Source organism: Procambarus clarkii, chromosome 4 (assembly GCF_040958095.1).
Source record: "Procambarus clarkii isolate CNS0578487 chromosome 4, FALCON_Pclarkii_2.0, whole genome shotgun sequence".
In the NCBI taxonomy this organism is placed as follows: Eukaryota; Metazoa; Arthropoda; class Malacostraca; order Decapoda; family Cambaridae; genus Procambarus; species Procambarus clarkii.
The window spans coordinates 34,819,407-34,844,239 of NC_091153.1; the positions used below are offsets into that span (position 1 = coordinate 34,819,407).

At 42.7% G+C, this 24,833-nt stretch overlaps 1 protein-coding gene across 1 annotated transcript in view; it reads left to right on the plus strand.

Annotated features, from left to right (window-relative positions):
* The window catches only part of LOC138369785 (beta-1,3-glucan-binding protein-like), a 70,219-nt gene continuing 45,386 nt past the window's right edge, over positions 1-24,833 (plus strand). Inside the window, exons 1-6 of the mRNA XM_069333396.1 lie at positions 1-60; positions 7,826-7,938; positions 10,249-10,323; positions 11,602-11,774; positions 22,268-22,323; positions 24,232-24,309. Of these exons, the coding sequence (XP_069189497.1) occupies positions 12-60; positions 7,826-7,938; positions 10,249-10,323; positions 11,602-11,774; positions 22,268-22,323; positions 24,232-24,309 (544 nt within the window). The 5' untranslated portion in view covers positions 1-11. The remainder of the gene's footprint in view (positions 61-7,825; positions 7,939-10,248; positions 10,324-11,601; positions 11,775-22,267; positions 22,324-24,231; positions 24,310-24,833) is intronic.

Consider the following 24,833-nt stretch of genomic DNA (forward strand, 5'->3'; position numbering starts at 1 on the left):
TTCAGACGAGGATGAGGGCGCTGTGCTTCCTGTTAGTGGTCTGTGGAGCCCTGGCTGCCGGTACGACCATCTTGTAAACTTCTCAATATCAGTCTCCCATCATCGTCTCCACAGTTGATCTCCCAGGCAGTATTGCTAGGCGCTGGTGGAGACTCGTCACACTCGTCACACACTGCTAACTCCTGTCCATACTCGTCACCTGACTCACGGCCACACCATATTCACACGCCACACACCCATGGATTAACTCCCGGCCACACCCATCCTCTCACCCTCTGCCACTATATCCACACCCATCCTCTCACCCTCTGCCACTATATCCACACTCATCCTTTCATCCACTGCCACTATATCCACACTCATCCTTTCACCCACTACCACTATATCCACACTCATCCTTTCACCACTGCCACTTTATCCACACTCATCCTTTCACCCACTGCCACTATATCCACACTCATCCTTTCACCCACTGCCACTATATCCACACCCATCCTCTCACCCACTGCTACTATATCCACATCCATCCTCTCACCCACTGCTATTATATCCACACTCATCCTTTCACCCACTGCCACTTTATCCACACTCATCCTTTCACCCACTGCCACTATATCCACACTCATCCTTTCACCCACTACCACTATATCCACACTCATCCTTTCACCCACTGCCACTTTATCCACACTCATCCTTTCACCCACTGCCACTATATCCACACTCATCCTTTCACCCACTGCCAGTTTATCCACACTCATCCTTTCACCCACTGCCACTATATCCACACCCATCCTTTCACCCACTGCTACTATATCCACACGCATCCTCTCACCCACCTGCCACTATATCCACACTCATCCTCTCACCCACTTTCACTATATCCAAACCCATCCTCTCACCCTAAGGGTGGGGGATACTGGAGAGTTTAGAGGGGGTAGGGGAGAAAGGAGGACTTCGAGGTGGGGGAGAAGGGAGGGCATGGGGGATTAGGGAGGGCTGGGGAGGGATGAAGGGAGATCCTGGGGAGGGGGAGGATGCCCATTGTGGGTACTCCCCACCACCGTGTGAGAGCTATAGTGAGTATTAACCTTCAATTGTGAGAGGTATTATAATCTCGTCTTGCACTGTTCAACTTCCAATCAAAGGAGTATACTTTATTAATAACTTCATATTGAGAATGTCTCGCCGCACGGTAGTTAGAGATCGTCATCGTTAATAATCAACATGGTAAGCAAATAATTATCAATAGAATGCACCAAACCGAGAAGGCTATGTAGCACCATCAAATGTGTGGGATAATCAGATGTCGCTAAATATCACCAAGGATGCCAATACGAGAACAGAAACGCATAAGGCGAACGATATCAAAAGTATCCGAGTCGCCAAGAATTCTATCGAGGGACAACGACCGTGGGGGACGTCGGAAAACAAGACACACGCTCGTCCTGGAAGTCAGGACATTCAACAAGGATATGCATGACAGTAAGAGGGACAATGCAATTTGGACAATAAGGAGCAGGGTGGCGCTCCATTAAGTGACCGTGAGTTAAACGGGTATGGCCAATACGTAACCTAGCCAGAGCCGTTTCCCACCTCCGGTTACGGTGGTAGAAGGAAGGCCATTGCGACACACGACTCTTAAGAGTACGCAGTTTGTTACCAATAACAGAAGACCAACAACGCTGCCAGCGGGCAAGGATGGAGGCATGAATAACAGGGTAAAAACCGGAATAAGGTATACTTTTACAGAGATGGGACAAGTGCGGCAAGTGCAAGTTCCTTAGCGGCAGCATCCACACGCTCATTTAAAGAGACACCAAGATGGCTGGGAACCCAGCAAAACTCAACCGACTTAAATTTACTAGAGATAAGAAACAGCCAATGTTGAATCTCGATGACCACCGGGTAGACCAGATTAAAGGACCCTAAAGCCATGAGGGCACTACGCGAGTCAACTACCACCACAAGGAGGATTGACCGGGAAAGCAGGAGACGAAGAGCATCGAGAATAGCATAAAGTTCTGCTGTGAAGATGCTAGCCTCCGGAGGAAGGCGACACATAAGTGTGGTCAGGAAAAACAACAGAGTAGCCCACACCGTCAGCAGACTTAGACCCATCGGTGAAGATGGGAACGGAGTGGGAGTGAGAAGAAAAGTGCTGAAGGAAGAGGAGTTTCAGAACCGTAGGAGCGGTAAAAGCTTTAGTAATGCGGGACAGAGAAGTACAAAATTTGGGAAGGGGGACCCTCCAAGGGGGCAGGGATGGAACAATACGAGGAGAAACATTGGTAATATGAACTGAAAGAATCTTGTAAGCGAGTCAAACGGACAGAGGGAGGTGGTGAAGAGGAACAGGAACTACAGGAGGGGTAAAAGTCAAAGAGACTTTTGAGAGAGTGAGGATTGGAAGGATCGCGAAAGATAACGAAGACTGTAGCGATCACGGCGGACCTGGAGAGACTGGAAGCCTGTGTCAGCTACAAGCTGAGAGAGGAGTTGAACGAAAAGCACCAGAGCTGAGGCGCAACCCAGTATGGTGCAAAGGATCAAGACGGCGAAGAGTAGAAGGAGAAGCAGAAGAGTATGCAGGGCAACCATAATCGAGTTTAGACAGGACGAGGGAGGAATGCAAATAGAGGAGCGTGCGCCTATCCGCTCCCCGAGAAATATGGGACAAAACCTTAAGTAGGTTAAGGGCCTTAGAGCATTCAACACGGAAGTAAGAGATATGGGGCGACCAAGACAAACGAGTGTCAAAGAATAAACCCAAAAGCTTTGCGGAATCTTTGTATTAAGGAGACGACCATAAAGTGACAAAGAGGGACGAAGAACGACCGCTTCCAAGTAAAAGTCATGGCACAAGTATTAGTAGTAGAGAACTTGAAGCATGATTGGTGGCCCAAGATGACAAGGCATCAATCGCAAGTTGAAGCTGCCGTTGAAGGAGAGGTAAATCATCACCTTAACAGCAAAGAGTAAGATCGTCAACATAAAGAGCGGAGAAGATGCCTGAAGGAAGGGAGGAAAGAAGACCATTGAGGGCAACCAGAAAAAGAGTAGTACTCAGAACACTACCTTGGGGCACACCTTCATACTGCCGAAAAGAGGCAGAGAGCAGGGTACCAAGTCTGACTCGAAAGGTACGACGAGAGAGAAAGCTTCGAAGGAAGAGAGGGAGATTACCACGAAGGCCAAAAGAACGAAGTTGGGACAGAATATGGTATCTCCAGTCGTGTCATAAGTCTTTTCCAGGTGAAAAAGGACAGCAACAACGGAGGTCTTCGCAGCAAAAGCAGTACGAATATAGATCTCCAAGTTCACCAGGACATCAGTCGTGCTGCGGCACTTGCGAAAACCAAATTGAGAAGGAGAGGTGGTGATGGTGTTCCAAAAACCACATCAGGCGGACATTTACCCTACGCTCAAAGAGCTTGCAGACACAACTCGTGAGAGCAATAGGGTGAAGTCCTAGGGGACGTACCGAGAGACCCTGGTTTCCGAATAGGGAATAAAACAGCATCAAGCCAGTCCTCAGGGACGGACGACGACTCCCAGACCTGGTTATACAGACTCGGTAAATACGGAGACGTGCACGGCGGGAAATGGCGAAGCATCTCATAATGAACGTCATCCGAGCCCGCTGCTGTAGATCCACAGAGGGCCAGGCAGACTGAAGTTCAGAAAGAGAGAAAGGATCATTATAGGGAAGCGGAGATGAGTGTGGAAATCTAAAGGATAGATTCAAGAACAGGCTTACGAAGAAGAAGGATTGAGGAAGATGAGAACCAGAGCTAACAGAAGAAAAGTGGGAACCCAGTTCTGTCGCGACCGTCACTGGGTCCACCACAAGAGTACCGCGGAGGTGGAAAACCGGCGAGACATCTGAAATGAACTTGCCCGCAATCTTACGAATCTTCTTTCAGATCTGTGGCAGAGGAGTATCAGACGTAATGGTGGAAACATAAGATTTCCAACTCTCACGTTTAGCTGTATGGATGGTCCTACGGGCCACCGCACTTGCCTTCCGAAACAAAATAAAAGAATCAGCCGTCTGCCGGCGGCGGTATTTCTTCCAGGCTGCATGCTTACAGCGGACAGCCCTAGCACAGTCCACATTCCACCAGGGAACGCACTTCTGTGTGCCCCGGGAGGAAGAGCGAGGAATAGAGCAGAGGGCAGCGTTGAAGACAGTGTCATAAAAAAGAAAGAGGGCGCGAGGAAGAGGCAGAGAGGAGAGGTCAGAGAGAGTAGCACGGAGGGTGAATAGGCTCCAGTTAACCTTGGCAAACTGCCACCTAGGGAAGGACGAGGGGAGGGTGGAAGGAGAAAAAGGAAACGAGGATGGGGAAATGATCACTGTTATGGAGGTCATCAAGAACCTGCCACGTGAAATCTAAGTAAAGGGACGACGAGCAGAGAGAAAGATCAAGACAGGAAAGGGTGCGAGTCCGAGAGTCCACATGAGTGGGCTCGGCCTCGGTGTGTTTGTCAGAATATCACCCCAGAGGGTATGTCGACAGTTGAAATCACCCAAAAGGAGCACCGACTCTGGCAAGGAGTCCAGGAGGTGCTTAAGATCAGGAAGGGAAAGCGGGACATTAGGGGGAGATAAATGGAACAGACTATACCATTTACCCATAAAAACACGGGCAACAGAACAATGGATAGGTGACGGAAGAAGTAGGGGGACGAAAGAATATCTGATCGAATTAAGAGAGCAGTAGAGTTATGGTGGGGGGGGGGAGAGTTATGGGAGGGAGAGAAAGAAAGGAATAACCACGAAAGTGACCAGGACGAGCACCAAGCATGGGTTCCTGGAGGACAAACACAAAGTGGTGAAAACTGTGTAATTGGAAGTTGGAGTTCATGGAAGTTGGCATAAAATCCACGAGTATTCCACTGAAGAATAGACATTATCAAAGAGAAAGGACAGTAACAGAAAACAAGAAAGAAACAAAGGTAAAGAAGAACACAGTTTATTAAAGAATCTCAGGATCAAGGTCAAGATCCAGAAGGGGGGAAACCCCAGAAGGAGAACCAAGAGGGAAACTTGGCGGGACAGGAGGCAAAGGAATAGGGGAGTAGGTGGTAGATGAGGTTGGGTTTAAGGCTGGAAACGGTTGTGAGACTGAAGAAGGTGGGAAGGACGAGGAGAGGTCGAACGCAACACGCGAGCATAGGATACGGCCGCAAAAGGGGTGAGACGACGAATTTGGCGTCTCGCTTCAGGAAAAGACAGACGATCACGGTGCTTCAAGTTGAGGAGGGCTTCCTTGAGTTTGTAGTCTATACACGTGCGTGAGAAAGTAAGGTGGGCCTCACCGCAATTGAGGCAGCGAACCTGGGGGAGAAGTGCACTCTGACTTAGAATGACTATCGTCCCCACGCATGGGGCATAGATACACAGTACTTGTGCATTTGAGGACACCGTGCCCGAACTTCCAACACTTATTGCAAAGTCTAGGAGAGGGAATGTACTCCTGAACGGAAGCATCTGGCACCAGCAAGAATAATAGAGGGCGGAAGGGCCCTACTATCAAAGGTGATTTTAACAACTCGAAGGGGCTGACTGCGACGACCACGAGGGGGTTGAGTATATGTGTCCACCTGGAGGACAGAATGGCCTTGGGCTTCGAGGATATGTTTAATATCCTCATGGCAATCTATGAGGTTCCGAACACCAGTTGCAACATGCTGTGGGAGGAGAACAGTGCCAACACTGGCATTTAACCGAGCGTTTTTGGAGACCTGGACAGGGGTCCTCTCCAATGCAGGACAAAGTGGCTAATCGAAGTAGCTGCATCCTGAGAAGGAGCAGCGACGACACGCGTACCGTAACTGGTGGAGTTTAAAAGTAACAGAGGCATCTACTGAATCAACAAGGTGTTTATGGAGGGAGAAATCGTCAGGAGTAGAATCCAGATGGTGGAGATCAAAGTATTTAGCCCACGTAGCGGGACCAAACAAGGCGTTGCAAGTATTAGTACGAGAAGGGATCGTGCGAGTGCGTCTGTGGCGAGAACGGCGTTGAGAACCCCCCAGAGAGAGAGAGGGGGGGGGGGTAAAAGGTGCAGTAGTCACAATGAGAGACAGAGCTGTGCAAGGGGACGAAGTGGTCACCACTAGGGGCTGGGAACTCGACCCTACCACAGAGTAGGGAGGGGAGCAGTCAGGGGGTCGGGGCCCAATGCAGCGGGGGCTACAGGGCCTGGTCTTCCAACACAGTCCGACTTGGGGGCTTGGTCGCCCACCCCACGAGCCTGAGAAGGAACAACGGAAATATTATCAGCCTGAAAAACAAGGAAAAAACTTTCATTCACGAATGTGCCCCCACACCCACCATGGAGCCATAATTAGAGGTAGGACACCCAACAAGAAGCTATCGCCGATCTTGCTGGGGCCCCCCAGGGGCGCGTCGTGAGTATACGCCCCACAAACGCTACCTTAAGAACCGTGAGTCCGTCGAGATAGGGTTCAGTGATGAAAGGAGGATTGACAATAAAAGGTTCCCCTCGCTTTCGACGTCGGGTACTATAGTTTCAACGGATGCAAGAGTATGCCTCCTCAAATACCCGGGTGTCAAAATAGAAGAAGTCCAAGAGAATAATCAAAACGGGTAAAAGGTTCGCAGGAAATGACAATCAGAAAGGAGAAGAGGGGGGGGGGGGGGGGAAACGAAACACAAGGAAAAGGAAAAAAAAAAAAAAAAAAGAGTTCTGGCAAAATTGATAAAGACAGCAGCCGGAGAATAAGGCTGCAAAAGGACAGAGGACTGACCCATGGAGCATCACACTCCGGCAGCCCCCACTAAGCCCCCTCACGTCGACAAGGAGCCAGAAAGGGAGAGGGTCAACATGGTAAGCTGCCACCAAGCTTGCTTATTTTTACACGTTCTGGGAAAACTTTTGACTCCCTTGTGATAAGTTCTCAATATCTGGGCGACAGGATGATGTGAACGGATGTTATGTTGGTCTTCGTCCTGTGGTCTCTCTCTCTCTCTGATGTAAATAACATTTTGGGACAGAAGTTAATCTGGTGGATGATCTAGCAAAGCCTCGTGTTGAGTCTGGCGACAATGCTGCCAAGAATCTCCAAACCCTAAGGCGCATCTTATTCCAACTCTCATGAAGGGGTTTCAAAACCTTACATGAAGCACAAGCTTGTACTGATTTTATACATTTAAGGCGCTGCTAGATGGCTTGCTCCCCACGATACAGCTGAAGACCTGTGCGTGAAGACTCGTCTCCAGCCTTGATTCATTATTGTTGGACTGTTGAGGACGTTAATGCATTCAACACTAGAGGGGTGACGGCGGACTTATTCATATGGTCAATATTCCCGAGGTCCCCCACCTGCCCCAACTTTGTGAGCAGCCGCAAACTGGAAGCCTTAACTTCAGGAACTTAGTAGTAACCAGCCTCATGCTGGCTGCTACTCTCAAGGTGATATATCGACCAGCAATAACCGAACAACATTCTACCTGCCAAAAAAGTTTAAATTTACTAACATTCTGTCTTTTAATATCATTCATAAGTAGACAACATTGTCTAGTATTCACACAGAACTCTCCCTAACGTGATATACATCAATGAGAAAGTTCACCAGGGCTGTGAGTTGGGGCGAGAACCTGCGACTGCGGCGTTAACAACCACATTACTCTACGATGGTCAAGTGGTAGAGTATGCTGTTGGTATGGCCTTGGTCCCAGGTTCGCGCCCACCTCACAGCGCTGGGGGGATTTTTCTCATTGTCTAGAATTTGTAAATATATTTAAAGTGTTTTAGTAATTAAAACTTATAGTTGAAGATAACATTGTCCTTCCCAGATGTTGTTGATCCGGCCAGCTGCCGGAGCTTTCCCTGCCTTATCTTCAACGATGACTTCAACGATCTCAACAACAATATCTGGAAGCCTGAAATCACCATGTCTGGTGGTGGGGTGAGTAACTGTCTCGGGGGCGGGGTGAGTAACTGTCTCGGAGGCGGGGTGAGTAACTGTCTCGGGGGCGGGGTGAGTAACTGTCTCGGGGGCGGGGTGAGTAACTGTCTCGGGGGCGGGGTGAGTAACTGTCTCGGGGGCGGGGTGAGTAAACTGTCTCGGGGGCGGGGTGAGTAACTGTCTCGGGGGCGGGGAACGTATGACGTCTGCCTCTCGGGAAAATCAGGGAAGTAGTGACGTGCCAGCGGCCTGGACGGCCGAGAATGACTGTGTTGTCAACATAGCAAGTCACTCCACAATATTTACAACAAGTCCATATAGATATATATAATAAAATATAATATATATACAAAGCCTCAAGGAACTGAAGCATATACGTCAATATGTGTGAACACATAAGGAAGTCATTTTTATATACAGTTGGTACACTTGCTGGAGACGTTCACCAAGGGTCGGGGGGGGGGGGGGGATAATGGAGGAGTTCCAGTAATTAAGCGGTCGCCGGTTATTATGACTTATTCACCATATACACATACTTTTAATATATGTGTGTATGATCGTAAATTTCTGTAATTCTGTACAGTAATATTTTTACAAGAGTAAGCTAACGAAAAATAAGTGACTGAGTTTATGACCTCCACATACACTAACACCAATATTTACATGACGTATGTGTGGTTATAACAGTGTGTGAGATAGTGTGATGAATAAGTGTGTGAGATAGTATGATGAATAAGTGTGTTATATAGTATGTTGAATAATTGTGTGAGATTGTATGATGAGTAACAGTATTTTGACTGCACAAGACATCTCACTAAGGTGATATATCATTGACAAAATCAGTTAAAGCCATGAGGAGGATTCGAACCTGCTCACTGGGAACATATGAAGTGAGGGCTGGAACTCATATACCCCATCAGAGTGTTGTAGGGCATTGTGTGAAACCTTGATTGTGTACCAGGTCGATGCCTTGGGACGCCTCGTGGATTCAGTTCAATCCCAGCCTTTATTACTTGTGTAGCAGGTTGTGGTCCAGTAGGTAAAGGCATGTGCTTAGGAGCACCCAAGGTGCCGGTTCGAATCCCCCTCATGGCTCGAACTTATCATCTAACTATTTTTAATGGTACAATGACGTTTACAGCAAACAGAGAAAAGTTTGTTTCTCTGTTACGTCTTGCTCTGAAACGTCTTGCCTGGCAAGAATGAATCACTTAGTCGCCAAGATCTATACCTTCGCAAGCCATTGTACCTTTTTGTGGTAAATAATAAATAAAAGAAATGAGATCAATGATTATATATTAAGTTAAAATATGATGAAAAGATGAGTAACAAATATTATGTGATAGTTTGTTGGGTATGAAATATTATACGATAGTTTGTTGAGTAACAAACATAAAATGATAGTTTGTTGAGAAAGAAATATTATGTGATAGTTTGTTGAGTAAGAAATATTATGTGATAGTTTGTTAAGAAATAGTATGTGATAGTTTGTTGAGTAAGAAATATTATGTGATAGTTTGCTGAGTAAGAAATATTATGTGATAGTTTGTTGAGTCACAAATATTATGTGATAGTTTGTTGAGTAATGAAACATCATATGATAGTTTGTTGAGTCACACATATTATTTGAGAGTTTGTTGAGTAACAAACATCATATGATAATTTGTTGAGTAACACATATTATGCGATAATTTTGTTGAGTCACAAATATTATGTGAGAGTTTGTTGAGTAACAATGACATGGTTATTGAAAATAGTATTAAGTTCCGCCTTGATACATTACAGTATTGTGAATAACATTTTAACAAGTGATTGTATGATGATTATGAAAACAATGAATGAAAATATGAGTTGAAGCAAATTAATGTTTATGAGCATCATATGTATATGAGTGACAGATAAATAACAATATCATGAACGATTGTATGAAGAACAGACTGCATATACAGATTTATGAGTGTAATGAGTAATACAATGATTAAAACCAGTTCTGATTAACAATATACTTAGTGAACGTCTCTTGAGTTATAGGTTTAAGAGTATGATGAGGTATAATGAGTAACGATATGATAAACTGCAATATTAGATATTGAATATGTGAATATGGGTATGCAGAGTAACTGCATTTTTAGAACCTCAGTTCCGAAAATTAGTATTATGAATCACAATATGATCAGGGAAAATATGATAAGAAGCCACAGTATGAGTGTTGATATGATAATAAGTCACAGAATGAGTGAAAATATGATAAGCCACAGTATGAGTGATGATATGATAATAAGACAATTGTCTATGCTTCGTCTCCACCAGAACTGGGAGTTCCAGATGTACTTAAACGATCATAGTCTCAGCTACATACGTGATTCTGCTCTGATCATCAAGCCGGTGAGTTATACTTGACTGTGTATGTTTACTCTCTCTCTCTCTCTCTCTCTCTCTCTCTCTCTCTCTCTCTCTCTCTCTCTCTCTCTCTCTCTCTCTCTCTCTCTCCTCTCTCTCTCTCTCTCTCTCTCTTTTTCTTGTGGTGCGGTTAGTTATTTTTGCAATAATGATAATAATAAAAATTGGTTATAGACCCCATGATTTTCATATTATATTCGAGTGAACTAAAAACAGGATTACAGGAAATGTGAAAATTCGCTGATAACTCAAAAATACGAAAGAAATACCTCACACAAGGCAAGTCGTACTAGGTAAGATTTGTGGGATCTTAAATGACTAGTGTAATCAGCAGTGAGTCGGAAAATATAGACGAGAAAATATAAATATAGAATATATATTTAATATAGACGAATGAGGTAATATATACCCCTTTGATAACGAAAATTTAAATCAACATCCAAATTTTTATAAAATCACTTGAACTGAAAATTGAAGAGAAATAATCAACAAATAATCAGAGACGACTTTAATAATACAAATCAATGTCTTGTTTCGAGCAATAAATTCATCTACAATGATGATGATTTTAGTAACTTAATTTCGTTTTATAAAGTGCTTTAAACCGACTAATTAATAAAATAGTTAAATGATTAAGACGAACACTTGAGTGTACACAGAAGGGCCCGTAAGTAGTAAGCTGGTTAAGAAACAAACCCCACGAAGAAAATCTGAAAGATCTTTACTTACTTTCTTAAGCAACATGTTTTTTGCCTGCCTTGATTGTAGGAGTTCCGTTAGTAATTCATAATGTTTTCTGAGGGATTAAATTTAATCCCAGGATGCTTAGATAATCATTGACAGGTAAACAATTCAGTTCATCCATATGATACTGCCAGAACCAGCTGATGGTGTCCAGGTAACACAGTAACAGCTGATGGTGTCCAGGTTACACAGACACAGCTGATGGTGTCCAGGTAACACAGTAACAGCTGATGGTGACCAGGTAACACAGTAACAGCTGATGGTGTCCAGGTTACACAGTAACAGCTGATCGTGTCCAGGTAACACAGTAACAGCTGATGGTGTCCAGGTAACACAGTAACAGCTGATGGTGACCAGGTAACACAGTAACAGCTGATGGTGTCCAGGTAACACAGTAACAGCTGATGGTGTCCAGGTAACACAGTAACAGCTGATGGTGTCTAGGTAACTCTCTCTCACCCTCCATCACGATTCTTCACCCTTCACCACTCTCCCTCACATTCCATTACTCTCTCTCAGGAACTGACGTCCAACCGTCATGGTGAGGACTTCCTGTTCCACAACGAGCTCAACCTGGGGTCAGCGTGCACGGAAAACCGGGACTACGGCTGCGTCCGCAGAGGAACCTCCGAGCACATCATCAACCCCATCATGAGCGCCAAACTTACCACTCAGCCAAGCTTCGCCTTCAGGTGGGTGCTGCCGAGTGCCGCTAGTGCTGAGTTGGCCCAGCCTCGGTGTGGCCCTTCTGGCCTCAATATGGCCCTTATGGTCTTACTGTGAGCCTTATGGTCTCACTGTGGCCCTTACGCCTCACTGTGGCCCTTATCGTCTCAATGTGGCCTTTATGGCCTCACTGTGGCCCTTATGGTCTCACTGTGAGCCTTATGGTCTCACTGTGACCCTTGTGGCCTCACTGTGACCCTTGTGGCCTCACTGTGACCATTGTGACCTCACTGTGACCCTTGTGGCCTCACTGTGACCCTTGTGGCCTCACTGTGAGCCTTATGGTCTCACTGTGACCCTTATAGCCTCACTGTGACCGCTTATAGCCTCACTGTGGCCCTTATGACCTCACTGTGGTCCTTATGGCCTCACTGTGGCCCTTATGACCTCAGTGAGGCCCTTATGGCCTCTGAAGTGCGTTAGGTAGGGTTGGTTAGGTTCGATCATATATCTACGTTAATTTTACCTCCAATAAAAAAAATTGACCTCATACATAATGAAATGGGTAGCTTTATCATTTCATAAGAAAAAAATAGAGAAAATATATTAATTCAGGAAAACTTGGCTTATTAGGCAAATCGGGCCTAGCATAGTAGGCCGAGAAGTGCGTTCTGGCTACTAGGTACGACATTCATATATATATATATATATATATATATATATATATATATATATATATATATATATATATATATATATATATATATATATATATATATATATATATATATATGTATATATATATATATATATATATATATATATATATATATATATATATATATATATATACATATATATATATATATATATATATATATATATATATATATATATATATATATGCATATATATATATACATATATATATACATATATATATATATGCATATATATATATACATATATATATACATATATATATATACATATATATATATATACATATATATATATTATTAAATATGACCGAAAAAGTAAGATTAATAATTCTAACACGAATTTTCTCAATCTTTCGTACATTTCTTTTCACTGTTGGAGGTAAATCAAAAATCAATTCTCCAAAATTCATTTTTATTTCTATTCTGACGCGACACGAGCGCGTTTCGTAAAACTTATTACATTTTCAAAGACTTTAGTTCACAAATACACAACTGAATAGAACTTACGCATCTCCGATTTTATATCTACATTTGAGTGAGGTGGAAGAGGTGATGTGGCATTAACACAAGACAGAACAAGATGTGGCATTAATAGGGTATTAATTTCATCAACACAAGACTGAACACGAAACAATGGATATTGAATAGAAGTGTTTGTAGAAAGCCTATTGGTCCATATTTCTTGATGCTTCTATATTGGAGTGGAGTCTTGAGGTGGGTAGAATATAGTTGTGCAATAATTGGCTGTTGATTGCTGGTGTTGACTTCTTGATGTGTAGTGCCTCGCAAACGTCAAGCCGCCTGCTATCGCTGTATCTATCGATGATTTCTGTGTTGTTTACTAGGATTTCTCTGGCGATGGTTTGGTTGTGGGAAGAGATTATATGTTCCTTAATGGAGCCCTGTTGCTTATGCATCGTTAAACGCCTAGAAAGAGATGTTGTTGTCTTGCCTATATACTGGGTTTTTTGAGGCTTACAGTCCCCAAGAGGGCATTTGAAGGCATAGACGACGTTGGTCTCTTTTAAAGCGTTCTGCTTTGTGTCTGGAGAGTTTCTCATGAGTAGGCTGGCCGTTTTTCTGGTTTTATAGTAAATCGTCAGTTGTATCTTCTGATTTTTGTCTGTAGTTATCACATTTCTATTAACAATATCTTTCAAGACCCTTTCCTCCGTTTTATGAGCTGTGGAAAAGAAGTTCCTGTAAAATAGTCTAATAGGGGGTATAGGTGTTGTGTTAGTTGTCTCTTCAGAGGTTGCATGGCTTTTCACTTTCCTTCTTATGATGTCTTCGATGAAACCATTGGAGAAGCCGTTATTGACTAGGACCTGCCTTACCCTACAGAGTTCTTCGTCGACTTGTTTCCATCCTGAGCTGTGGCTGAGAGTACGGTCGACATAAGTGTCGACCGTGAAACGACATCAAGAAACGACAATGAATTATCAACTTCACACTCTGCAGTAAAACGTATATTACTATGTTGTGCATTAAGATACTCTCTAAATTTCTCAATATGACATTGGTCCTTAAACAACACTTTTAGATGACACTTTTTTGTTGTTTAAGGACCAATGTCATATTGAGAAATTTAGAGAGTATCTTAATGCACAACATAGTAATATACGTTTTACTGCAGAGTGTGAAGTTGATAATTCATTGTCATTTCTTGATGTCAAAGTGAATAACCTTAATGGGTTCAACACTAATGTTTTTAGGAAACCAACCTTTACTGGTTTAGGTTTAAATTTTAATTCCTTTGTTCCTGATATTTTTAAGAAAAATGCAATTAAGACTCTACTGAATAGGGCCTTTGTTTTATGTTCTAATTGGAATAACTTCGATCAAGAAATTAATTTTCTTGTGAAATTTTTTTCAAATAATGGTTATCCTTTGCATATGGTTTATACCTTTATAAGGAATTTCTTAAATAAGAAGTTTCACCCATCGTGTAGGATTACTACAGTGGAAAGGGATCTTAAATATATTAAATTACCATTTTATGGCAGTATTAGCTTTTCTGTAAGGAGTCGTTTGAGGAGACTGTTGCAGCATTGTTATCCTCAAGTAGACTTTAGATTTATTTTTGTCAACACAAATACCATAGGCTCTTATTTTAAATTTAAAGATAAAGTGCCTACCCCCTTGTGCTCAAATGTCGTATATATGTATAATTGTTCCAGCTGTAATGTTGGATATGTCGGGAGTTCCATTCGGAACTTTAAGAATAGGATACTTGAGCACCGGGGATTATCTTTTAGGACTGGATTACCATTGTCTAAACCAGCATTTTCGGAGATTAGAAACCATTGTTATGAGTTTGATCATTCTCTGCTGGAATCTGATTTTAAAATTCTGGACACTTGTATGAATGGCCAGTCAGATTTGAGAGTAATGGAATCCTTATATATAAAGGAGCTGCGGCCTCTGTTAAATAGCAACCTTTTAGCTGTTCAATTGTACACTGTATAGTGCACAGTAGGCCCTGTAATTTGATTTATAGTTCATTTTGGTAGTTTAATTTTATTATAATTTTGTTTAGTTTACCATGTCTTTGCCTTTTCTTACTTATTTCAAGTCTTGACTTTGTACATTAATATAATCTTTTATTTAGGATATATAATACATTTTTTGGTATTTAATTTTATTTAATATTTGACTTTTTTATAAGATTTTGGTTAGTACTTTATAATTGTCGTTTATTCTGTTTGTATTTTACATACATTTTTTGTAGATTTGTAGTCATTATATAAATATTTGTTATAGTGTTTAGTATCTATGTGTTAGGTATCAAGTTTCACTTTTGATCACTTCACGTAAGTTTAATAGAATGGTGTGTTTTAGTAGTTATAAATTTCATCTTGTAGTTTAATGGATTTTTAAATTAGCTTTAATATATGTGACAATTAATAAGTTTTATTTGTATTGATCACTTTAAGTGCGCTTAAGTATTTTGTTTTTTTAAGCATTTTCCTTTCTTTGATAGGCAATTATATTCAGTATGAGTTCTTTTTTTACCAGTTATTTGATTGTGATTTCTGTTTTTTCTTTTAGATCTGATGATGAATACGAGAAGTATTCGAAACGTTATGTTTTTTAAAGTAAAGAATCTGAAACAAGATGTTCAGTATATCCCTGGTTTTCCTATTCATCTTAAATATATATATATATGTATGTATATATATATATATATATATATATATATATATATATATATATATATATATATGTCGTACCTAGTAGCCAGAATGCACTTCTCAGCCTAATATGCAAGGTCCGATTTGCCTAATAATCCAAGTTTTCATGAATTAATTGTTTTTCGACTACCTAACCTACCTAACCTAACCTAACTTTTTCGGCTACCTAACCTAACCTAGCCTATAGAGATAGGTTAGGTTAGGTAGGGTTGGTTAGGTTCGGTCATATATCTACGTTAATTTTAACTCCAATAAATAAAATTTACCTCATACATAATGAAATGGGTAACTTTATCATTTCATAAGAAAAAATTAGAGAAAATATATTAATTCGGGAAAACTTGGCTTATTAGGCAAATCGGGCCTTGCATAGTAGGCTGAGAAGTGCGTTCTGGCTACTAGGTACGACATATATATATATATATATATATATATATATATATATATATATATATATATATATATATATATATATATATATATATATATATATAAATAAATGTTCGTTTGTTCAAAATCGCTAATCTCCGAAAGTTCTTCACTGATTGCCTTGAAATTTTCACAAAACGTTCCCCTCGCATCCGGACGGATTTTTATATACATACTCTATAGATGTCACATCTGTGACGGGAAAATACGTGCTTTTTTTGAAAAGCTGTATTTTTTGAGTTTTTTCATGTAAGGGAAAGCTTCGAAACTTCTTTACTGATTGCTTTGAAATTTTGACACAACATTGCATTCGAATTAGTGAGTGTTTTTACATACCTACTATACGCATGCCTCACCTGTGACAGGAAAAACATTTTTTTTTTAAACAGCGCCGTCTGTTGGACGTAAGAGCAACAGGTGCTCTTATCTCCGAAAGTTCGTCACTGATTGCTTTGAAATTTTGGCACAAGGTTCCATTCGAATACGTGTGTGTTTTTGTATACCTAATATATTTAGATGTCACACCTGTGATAGGTAAAAACATGCGGTTTTTAAAAAACAGCACCATCTGTTGCACGTAAGAGCAACACATAATATACAAAATATGTTACGATTCAATTTTAATATTTCCGATTGCATTGATAAATTGAATTTTCATAGCTGTGTTGTTTACCATACTGTTCATTTCGTAGGTATAGCTTATTTGTTTCTTTTCTCATTGTTTTTATTTCGTTTTGTTACCTGTTCTTCTTATTTTTCAGTGCAATTGGTGGTGAAATTGAGCTGTGTCGATTGATATGCGTTTGATTTGAATTTTTCGTTAGCATTTTTTATTTTTTTTTTAAACAAGAAAATGGACACAACGTTTATTTCACAGCTGCAAATGTACAACAAAAATCTATGAATCCACAGGCTACAACGTTAACTGCTTTCTTCACGTTATGTCAAAATGACGCGTTTGCGAAAACGCTGCTATATTCGGAAGTGCATACGTATTACACATGGAATGCCAGTAGAAAATCATTTGAACGACGCAAACGAGGAGACCGAGTCGACGGACAACCTGGAATATTAAAATAAACTACGATAGGCAGACTGTACACCGTGCAGCCCAATCAAGATAAATGCTTCTTTCTTCGCATGCTGTTGGTAAATGTGCCCGGTCCATTGTCTTTCCAGCCACTGAGATTTGTCAACGGCGTAACACATGCCACTTTCCGTAGTGTATGTCAAGCTCGGAATTTATTGGAGAACGACCAACACTGGGATGCATGCATTAATGACACGTCCAACACGTCACATTATATTGACCACCTGCTCTCCAACAAAGTTATGGGACAAATATAAATCGCACATGGCTTAAGATATTATCCGTCGAATACGCAAGAAAAATTCAAATATGAACATGGATTTCACAGCAGAAATCTACAACGAAACGTTGATAATGATTGAAGATTTTGCTTAGAATTCGCGAACAAAATTCTAAATCAATTGGAAATGCCATCACCGAATCGATCTGCTGCTGCTTTGTTCAATGTAGAATTGCATCGTTAACAAAATTACAATCTGTTGTCGTATGTGCATTCAAATATTCCTAAGGGAACGTTTGATTGAAAAGGAATTTACAATCAAATAATTCAAACTGTCATTAACGGGTTTGGAGAAATCTTCTTAGATGCGCCAGGAGGAATTGTAAATCCTTCCTAATTAGATTGATTCTGGCAGCATTTCAATCCCAAAATGACATAACCTTAGCTATTGCATTGTCCGGAATAGCTGCGACATTGTTACCAGGTGGAAGAACTACTACTTCAGTATTGAAATTACCATTAAACATGCAATTCAATGAAACTCCCACGTGCAACATTTCCAAAGCATCCGGCATGACAAAAGTATTGCAGAAATGTAAACTAATCGTTTGGGATGAATGCACAATGGCCCACAAAAAATTGCTCGAGGCTGTTGATCGATCATTAGAAGATTTGCGTGGAAACATCAGACCATTTGGGAATGCATTAATATTGCTTGCAGGAGATTTCAGGCAAACATTACCTGCAATTCCTCGATACAAGTATGTCGACACTGTTGAAAAAGCAGATGAAGCGGTTAGTTATCCAACAGAATTTTTTAATTCATTCGATCTGGTAGGGATACCATCACACGTACGGCAATTGAAAATCTGCGTGCCAATTGTCATGTTGCGAAATATCAATCAGCTAACGCTTTGCAGCGCCACGTGCCTTGCAGTAAATGTTACGGACCCGAATCCAACGTCCGAGCACGGAGCAGTGACGACCGCGCCATCTGTGGGTCAGCTCCCGAAAACCCCTCCAAATGGACGACGACACCTGGTGAGGACGAGGTGTACTGGTCACGAGGGCCAGTTTCCAGTCCTGTTCAGCTCACAACACAGCCGCTGCTGACCTCTGGTGAGGTGGTGCTCAGACGACAACGCCATCTATGGAGTTGATAGTCGGGCGTTTGTGTCTGAGCCTGTAAGTGAGGTGCTTTTGTGTGTCCCTGTTATTGATGACGTGTCTGCTTACAGAGTCGACCTGGGACTGCTGTAAGGGAAGTTGAGTCAGTCTACCCAAGGCAGCCGTCTCGACACCAGGTGTTTTGCTGCAGCAGCTGTGAGTCGCCTCCCGGATGAACACTGTGGTGTTACCCTGCCTGTGAAGCGGCAGTTGAGGATTGTCATACCCGGGACTGACTGGTGGAGACGATTAACCACTGGGGTATTGTGGACAGGAGAGTGATCTGTGGTATCACACGAGGCTCCTGACTAGGGCGCTACCCTAGTATCGCTCGTGGAGTGGCCTGACCAGCGTTGCTGATCCGGAACCTGCCAGCTGTCTGCTGGACTTGTGGTTGACGGCCTCCATGGCGGTGCCCCCAGTGGAACTGTGTTTTGGCTGGCCTGTGGCCGGGGTAGACTCAGCTTTTCGAAGGATTCGTCGTGAGGCCACGAGAGCACCGAGAACTTGGCATCGAGAAGATCCAGAGTCTTCAGAAGAAGTCGACAGTGTAGATAATACTCCTGTGTAGTGTTTATACCCTCCCCCGAGTAATCTTCTTATATATATTTATTGGTGAAGGTGCTAATTATAATATTAAGTTTTTGCCTTTCTTTCCCTTCCCCTTTTAGTTTACTTGCGTTACTGATCACATCCCTTGAAAGCCACTACTGGCTTGGGGCCGGATACCCTTCCTCTAACAACATAAGAGTAAGAACCCAGTTGCGACCCGAGAGGGCCGTAACAGTAAACAAAAATAATCAGCAACGTTCTAGAAGCAACAATCTTGACAGGACCTTTAAAAAATGAAGATGTTCTCATTCCTCGCATTCCTATGATTCCAATAGATATGCCATTTCAATTTAAGATATTGTAATTTAAAATTGCAATCACCATCAACAAGGCTAAGGGTCAATCTTTAGAATTGTGCAGTTTATATCTAGACACGGAATGTGTCTAGATATAAACAATTTTCTTATAGCGAAAATTATATGTTGCGTGTTCTAGAGTCGGCAAACCAGATAATCTCTATATCGCCACAGACAATGGATAATCTCTATATCACAACAGAACAACAAAACATATTGCATACAAACAAGCATTGTGAAATTAAACATATTTGAAACGAGCGCTTTCTCTTTTCTTTCTTTTCCATTTAAGTAGACTGAGCCACAGCAACGTATGACGGGTACAGCTAGTATATAAATAAAAATGGAAATGTTCGTTTGTTGAAAATCACTAATCTCCGAAAGTTCTTCCCCGTTTGCCATGAAATTTTCACATAATATTCCATTCACATCCGAGCAGGTTTTTATATACATATTATATAGATGTCACGTCTGTGACAGGAAAAAACATGCTTTTTTGAAAAACAGTGTTTTTCATGTGAGGGAAATCTTCGAAACGTCTTTACCGATTGCTTTGAAATTTTCACACAATATTGTATTCGAATAGGCGAGTGATTTTATATACTTACTATATACATGCCTCACCTGTGACAGGAAAAAACATGTTTTTTTTGTAAAACAGCGGCATCTGTAGGACGTATGAGCAACACACGCTGAAATCTCCGAAAGTTCTTCACCGATTGCTTTGAAATTTTGACACAACGTTTCACTCGAATACGTGTATCTTTTTATATACCTACTATTCAGATGTCAAACCTTTGACAGGTAAAAAATAGTTTTTTTTTAAACAGTGCCAACTGTTGTACGTAAGAACAACACACACTGTACAAAATATGTTGCAATTTAATTTCAATGTTTCCAATTGCATTGATAAATTGAATTTTCATAGATTTTGATTTATTTTCATTTTGATTTAATTATTTTGTGACATTGCATTGGAATTGAGCTGTATCGTTTACCATACCGTTCATTTCGTAGGTATAGCTTATTTGTTTCTTTTTTCATTGTTTTTCATTTCGTTTTTTCAATTGTTCTGCTTATTTTTCAGTGCAGTTGGTGGTGAAATTGAGCTGTGTATATTGATCTGCGCTTGAATATAATTATTTATTTAGTATCTTTTGTTTTTGTTTTGAAAACAAGAAAATAGACAACACGTTTATTTCACAGCTGCAAATGTGCAACAAACAGCTATGAATCCACCAACAACAACGTTAACTGCTTTCTTCACGTTTTGTCAAATTGACGCTTTTGCAAAAACACTTGTATTTGGAAATGCCTACGTATTACAAATGGAATGCCAGTAGAAAATCATTTGAACGACGCAAACGAAGAGAGCGAGTCGATGGACAACCTGGCGTATTCATATGAACTAGGATAGGAAGACTGTCCACCGTGCACCCCAATCAAGATGAATGCTTCTTTCTTCGCATGCTGTTGGTAAATGTGCCCGGTCCATCGTCTTTCCAGCCATTGAGATTTGTTAACAGCGTTACACATGCCACTTTCTGTAGTGCATGTCATGCTCTGAATTTATTGGAGAACGACCGACACCTGGGATGTATGTATTAATATGCGTCTAACACGTTACATCCAAATCAAATTCGTGCAGCATTCGCAATCATATTGGCCGCCTGCTCTCCTTCATCTCCAACAAAGTTAATGGAGAAATATAAATCGCACATGGCTGTAGATATTATCCGTCGAATACGCAAGGAAAATTCAAATATGAACATGGATTTCACAGCAAAAATCTACAATGAAGCGATGATAATGATTGAAGAATTGTTCTTAGAATTCGCGAACAAAGTTCTCAATCAATTGGAAATGCCATCACCGAATCGATCTGTTGCTGCTTTGTTCAATGTAGAATTGCATCGTTAACTAAATTACAATCTGTTGTCGTATGTGCATTCAAATATTCCTAAGGTAACGCTTGAGCGAAATGGCATTTACACTCAAATAAATCAAACTGTCAATAACGGGCTTGGAGAAATCTTCTTAGTTGCGCCAGGATGAACTGGTAAAACCTTCCTAATTAGATTGATTCTGGCAGCATTTCGATCCAAAAATGGCATTACCTTAGCTCTTGCATAGTCCGGAATAGCTGCGACATTGTTACCAGGTGGAAGAACTGCTACTTCGGCTTTGAAATTGCCATTGAACATGCAATTCATTAAAACTCCCACGTGCAACATTTCTAAAGGATCCGGCGTGGGAAAAGTATTGCAGAAATGCAAACTTAATATTTGGGATGAATGCACAATGGCCCACAAAAAATCGCTCAAGGCTCTTGTTCGATCATTGCAAGATTTGCGTGGAAACATCAGACCATTTGGGAATGCATTAATATTGCTTGCAGGAGATTTCAGGCAAACACTACCTGTAATTCCTCGATTGACACCAGCAGACGAAATAAATGCTCGACTGAAATACTTTACTTTGTGGAGCCACAAAGACGTTTATAAATAAAATTAAATCAATGATAAGTTTTATTATAATTCAAATTTATAATACAAATTATAATTTTAATATTATAATTCCAAGCTTTAATGTCATTTATAATTATAATATTATATATTATAGTTATTACATTGTGAAGCAAACTAAGTTTGAGCAATTTTCAATATTATTGCCAGTTTATAGGGAAGTTTTTGTGTTGCATAGGAAGTTATTACATTCACTTAGGCTGATGTAGCAAAATAATGTTGAGGCCATAATGGTGATGCCCTCCCTCCCCCCATCCCCCCCAGGTATGGTCGGATAGAGGTCCGCGCCAAGATGCCCCGAGGAGACTGGTTGTGGCCAGGTGAGTGGCAGGTGTGGCCAGATGAGTGGCAGGTGTGGCCAGGTGAGTGACAGGTGTGGCCAGGTAAGTGGCAGGTGTGGCCAGGTGAGTGACAGGTGTGGCCAGCTGAGTGGCAGGTGTGGACATGTTTTGCCAGGTGAGTGGCAGGTGTGGCCAGGTGAGTGACAGGTGTGGCCAGGTGAGTGGCAGGTGTGGACATGTGTGGCCAGGTGAGTGACAGGTGTGGACATGTGTTGCCAGGTGAGTGGCCATGTGTGGCCAGGAGAGTGGCAGGTGTGGACATGTGTGGCTAGGTGAGTGGCTGGTGTGGCCATGTGTGGCCAGGTGAGTGGCAGGTGTGGACATGTATGGCCAGGGGAGTGGCAAGTGTGGGCAGGTGTGGTCAGGTGAGTAGCCAGGTGAGTCGCAGGTGTGGTCAGGTAAGTGGCAGGTGTGGCCAGGTAAATGGCAGGTGTGGCCAGCTGAGTGACAGGTGTGGGCATGTGTGGCCAGGTGAGTGGCAGGTGTGGACATGTGTGGCCAGGTGAGTGGACATGTGTGGCTAGGTGAGTGGCAGGTGTGCCCAGGTGAGTGGCAGGTGTGAACATGTGTGGGCCAGGTGAGTGGCAGGTGTGGCCATGTGCGGGCAGGTGAGTGGCCATGTGTGGCCAGGTGAGTGGCAGGTGTGGACATGTGTGGCCAGGTGAGTGGCAGGTGTGGCCAGGTGAGTGGAAGGTGTGGCCAGGTGAGTGACAGGTGCGGCCATGTGTAGCCAGGTGAGTGGCAGGTGTGGCAAGGTGAGTGACAGGTGTTGCCAGGTGAGTGGCAGGTGTGGCCAGGTGAGTGGCAGGTGTGGCCAGGTGAGTAGCAGGTGTGGTTAGGTGAGTGACAGGAGTGGCCAGGTGAGTGACAGGTGTGGCCAGGTGAGTGGCAGATGTGGCCAGGTGTGTATCAGGTGTGGCCAGGTGAGTGACAGGTGTGGCCAGGTGAGTGACAAGTGTGGCCAGGTGAGTAGCAGGTGTGGCTAGGTGAGTGGCAGGTATGGGCAGGTGAATGGCAGGTGTGGCCAGGTGAGTGGCAGGTGTGGCCAGGTGAGTGACAGATAAGGCCAAGTGAGTAGCAGGTGTGGCAAGGTGAGTTGCATGTGTGGCCAGGTGAGTGGCAGGTGTGGCCAGGTGAGTGGCAGGTGTGTCCAGTTGAGTTGCAGGTGTGGCCAGGTGAGTGACAGGTGTGGCCAGGTGAGTGACAGATGTGGCCAAGTGAGTAGCAGGTGTGGCAAGGTGAGTTGCAGGTGTGGCCAGGTGAGTGGCAGGTGTGTCCAGTTGAGTGGCAGGTGTGGCCAGGTGAGTGACAGGTGAGTGGCAGATGTGGCCAGGTGTGTAGCAGGTGTGGCCAGGTGAGTGACAGGTGTGGCCAGGTGAGTGACAGGTGTGGCCAGGTGAGTAGCAGGTGTGGCTAGGTGAGTGGCAGGTGTGGCCAGGTGAGTGACAGATGTGGCGAAGTGAGTAGCAGGTGTGGCAAGGTGAGTTGCAGATGTGGCCAGGTGAGTGGCAGGTGTGGCCAGGTGAGTGGCAGGTGTGTCCAGTTGAGTTGTAGGTGTGGCCAGGTGAGTGGCAGATGTGGCCTGGTGAGTGGCAGGTGTGGCAAGGTGAGTGGCAGGTATGGCCAGGTGAGTAGCAGGTGTGGCCAGGTGAGTGGCAGGTGTGGCTAGGTGAGTGGCAGATGTGGCCAGGTGAGTGGCAGGTGTGGCCAGGTGAGTGGCAGGTGTGGCCAAGTGAGTAGCAGGTGTAGCCTGCCAGGTTATCATTTTATGGCAAATAAAATTTTTATTTGTGAATATACATGTGAACAGTTATGAATATACATGTGAACATTATTGAATATATATGTGAACATGGATGAAAATACACGTGAACATCTCCCCTGCAGCTATCTGGCTAGCGCCCAAGGACTCACGATATGGCGCATGGCCTGCAAGTGGCGAAATTGATATAGTTGAGTCTCGAGGTAAGTATTGAGTGTGTGGGAGAAGGTGAGTACTGAATGTGGGGGAGAAGTTGAGTACTGAATATGTGGGTGAAGGTGAGTACTGAGTGAGTGGGTTAAGATGAGTACTGAGAGTGTGGGTGAAGGTGAGTACTGAGTGTTTGGGTGAAGCTGAGTATTGAGTGTGTGCGGTGAAGGTGAGTACTGAGTGTGTGGGGTGAAGGTGAGTACTGAGTGTGTGGGAGAAGCTGAGTATTGAGTGTGTGGGTGAAGGTGAGTACTGAGTATGTAGGTGGAGGTGAGTACTAAATGTGTGGGAGAAGACGAGTACAGAGTATGTGGGTGAATGTTGGGTACTGATTGTGTTAGTGAAGGTGAGTACAGTGTGTGGGGTGAAGGTGAGTATTGAGTGTGTGGGAGAAGCTGAGTATTGAGTGTGTGGGAGAAGGTGAGTACTGAGTGTGTGGGTGAAGGTGAGTCCTGAGTATGTGGGTGAAGCTGAGTATGTGGATGAAGGTGAGTACTGAGTATGTGGGTGAAGCTGA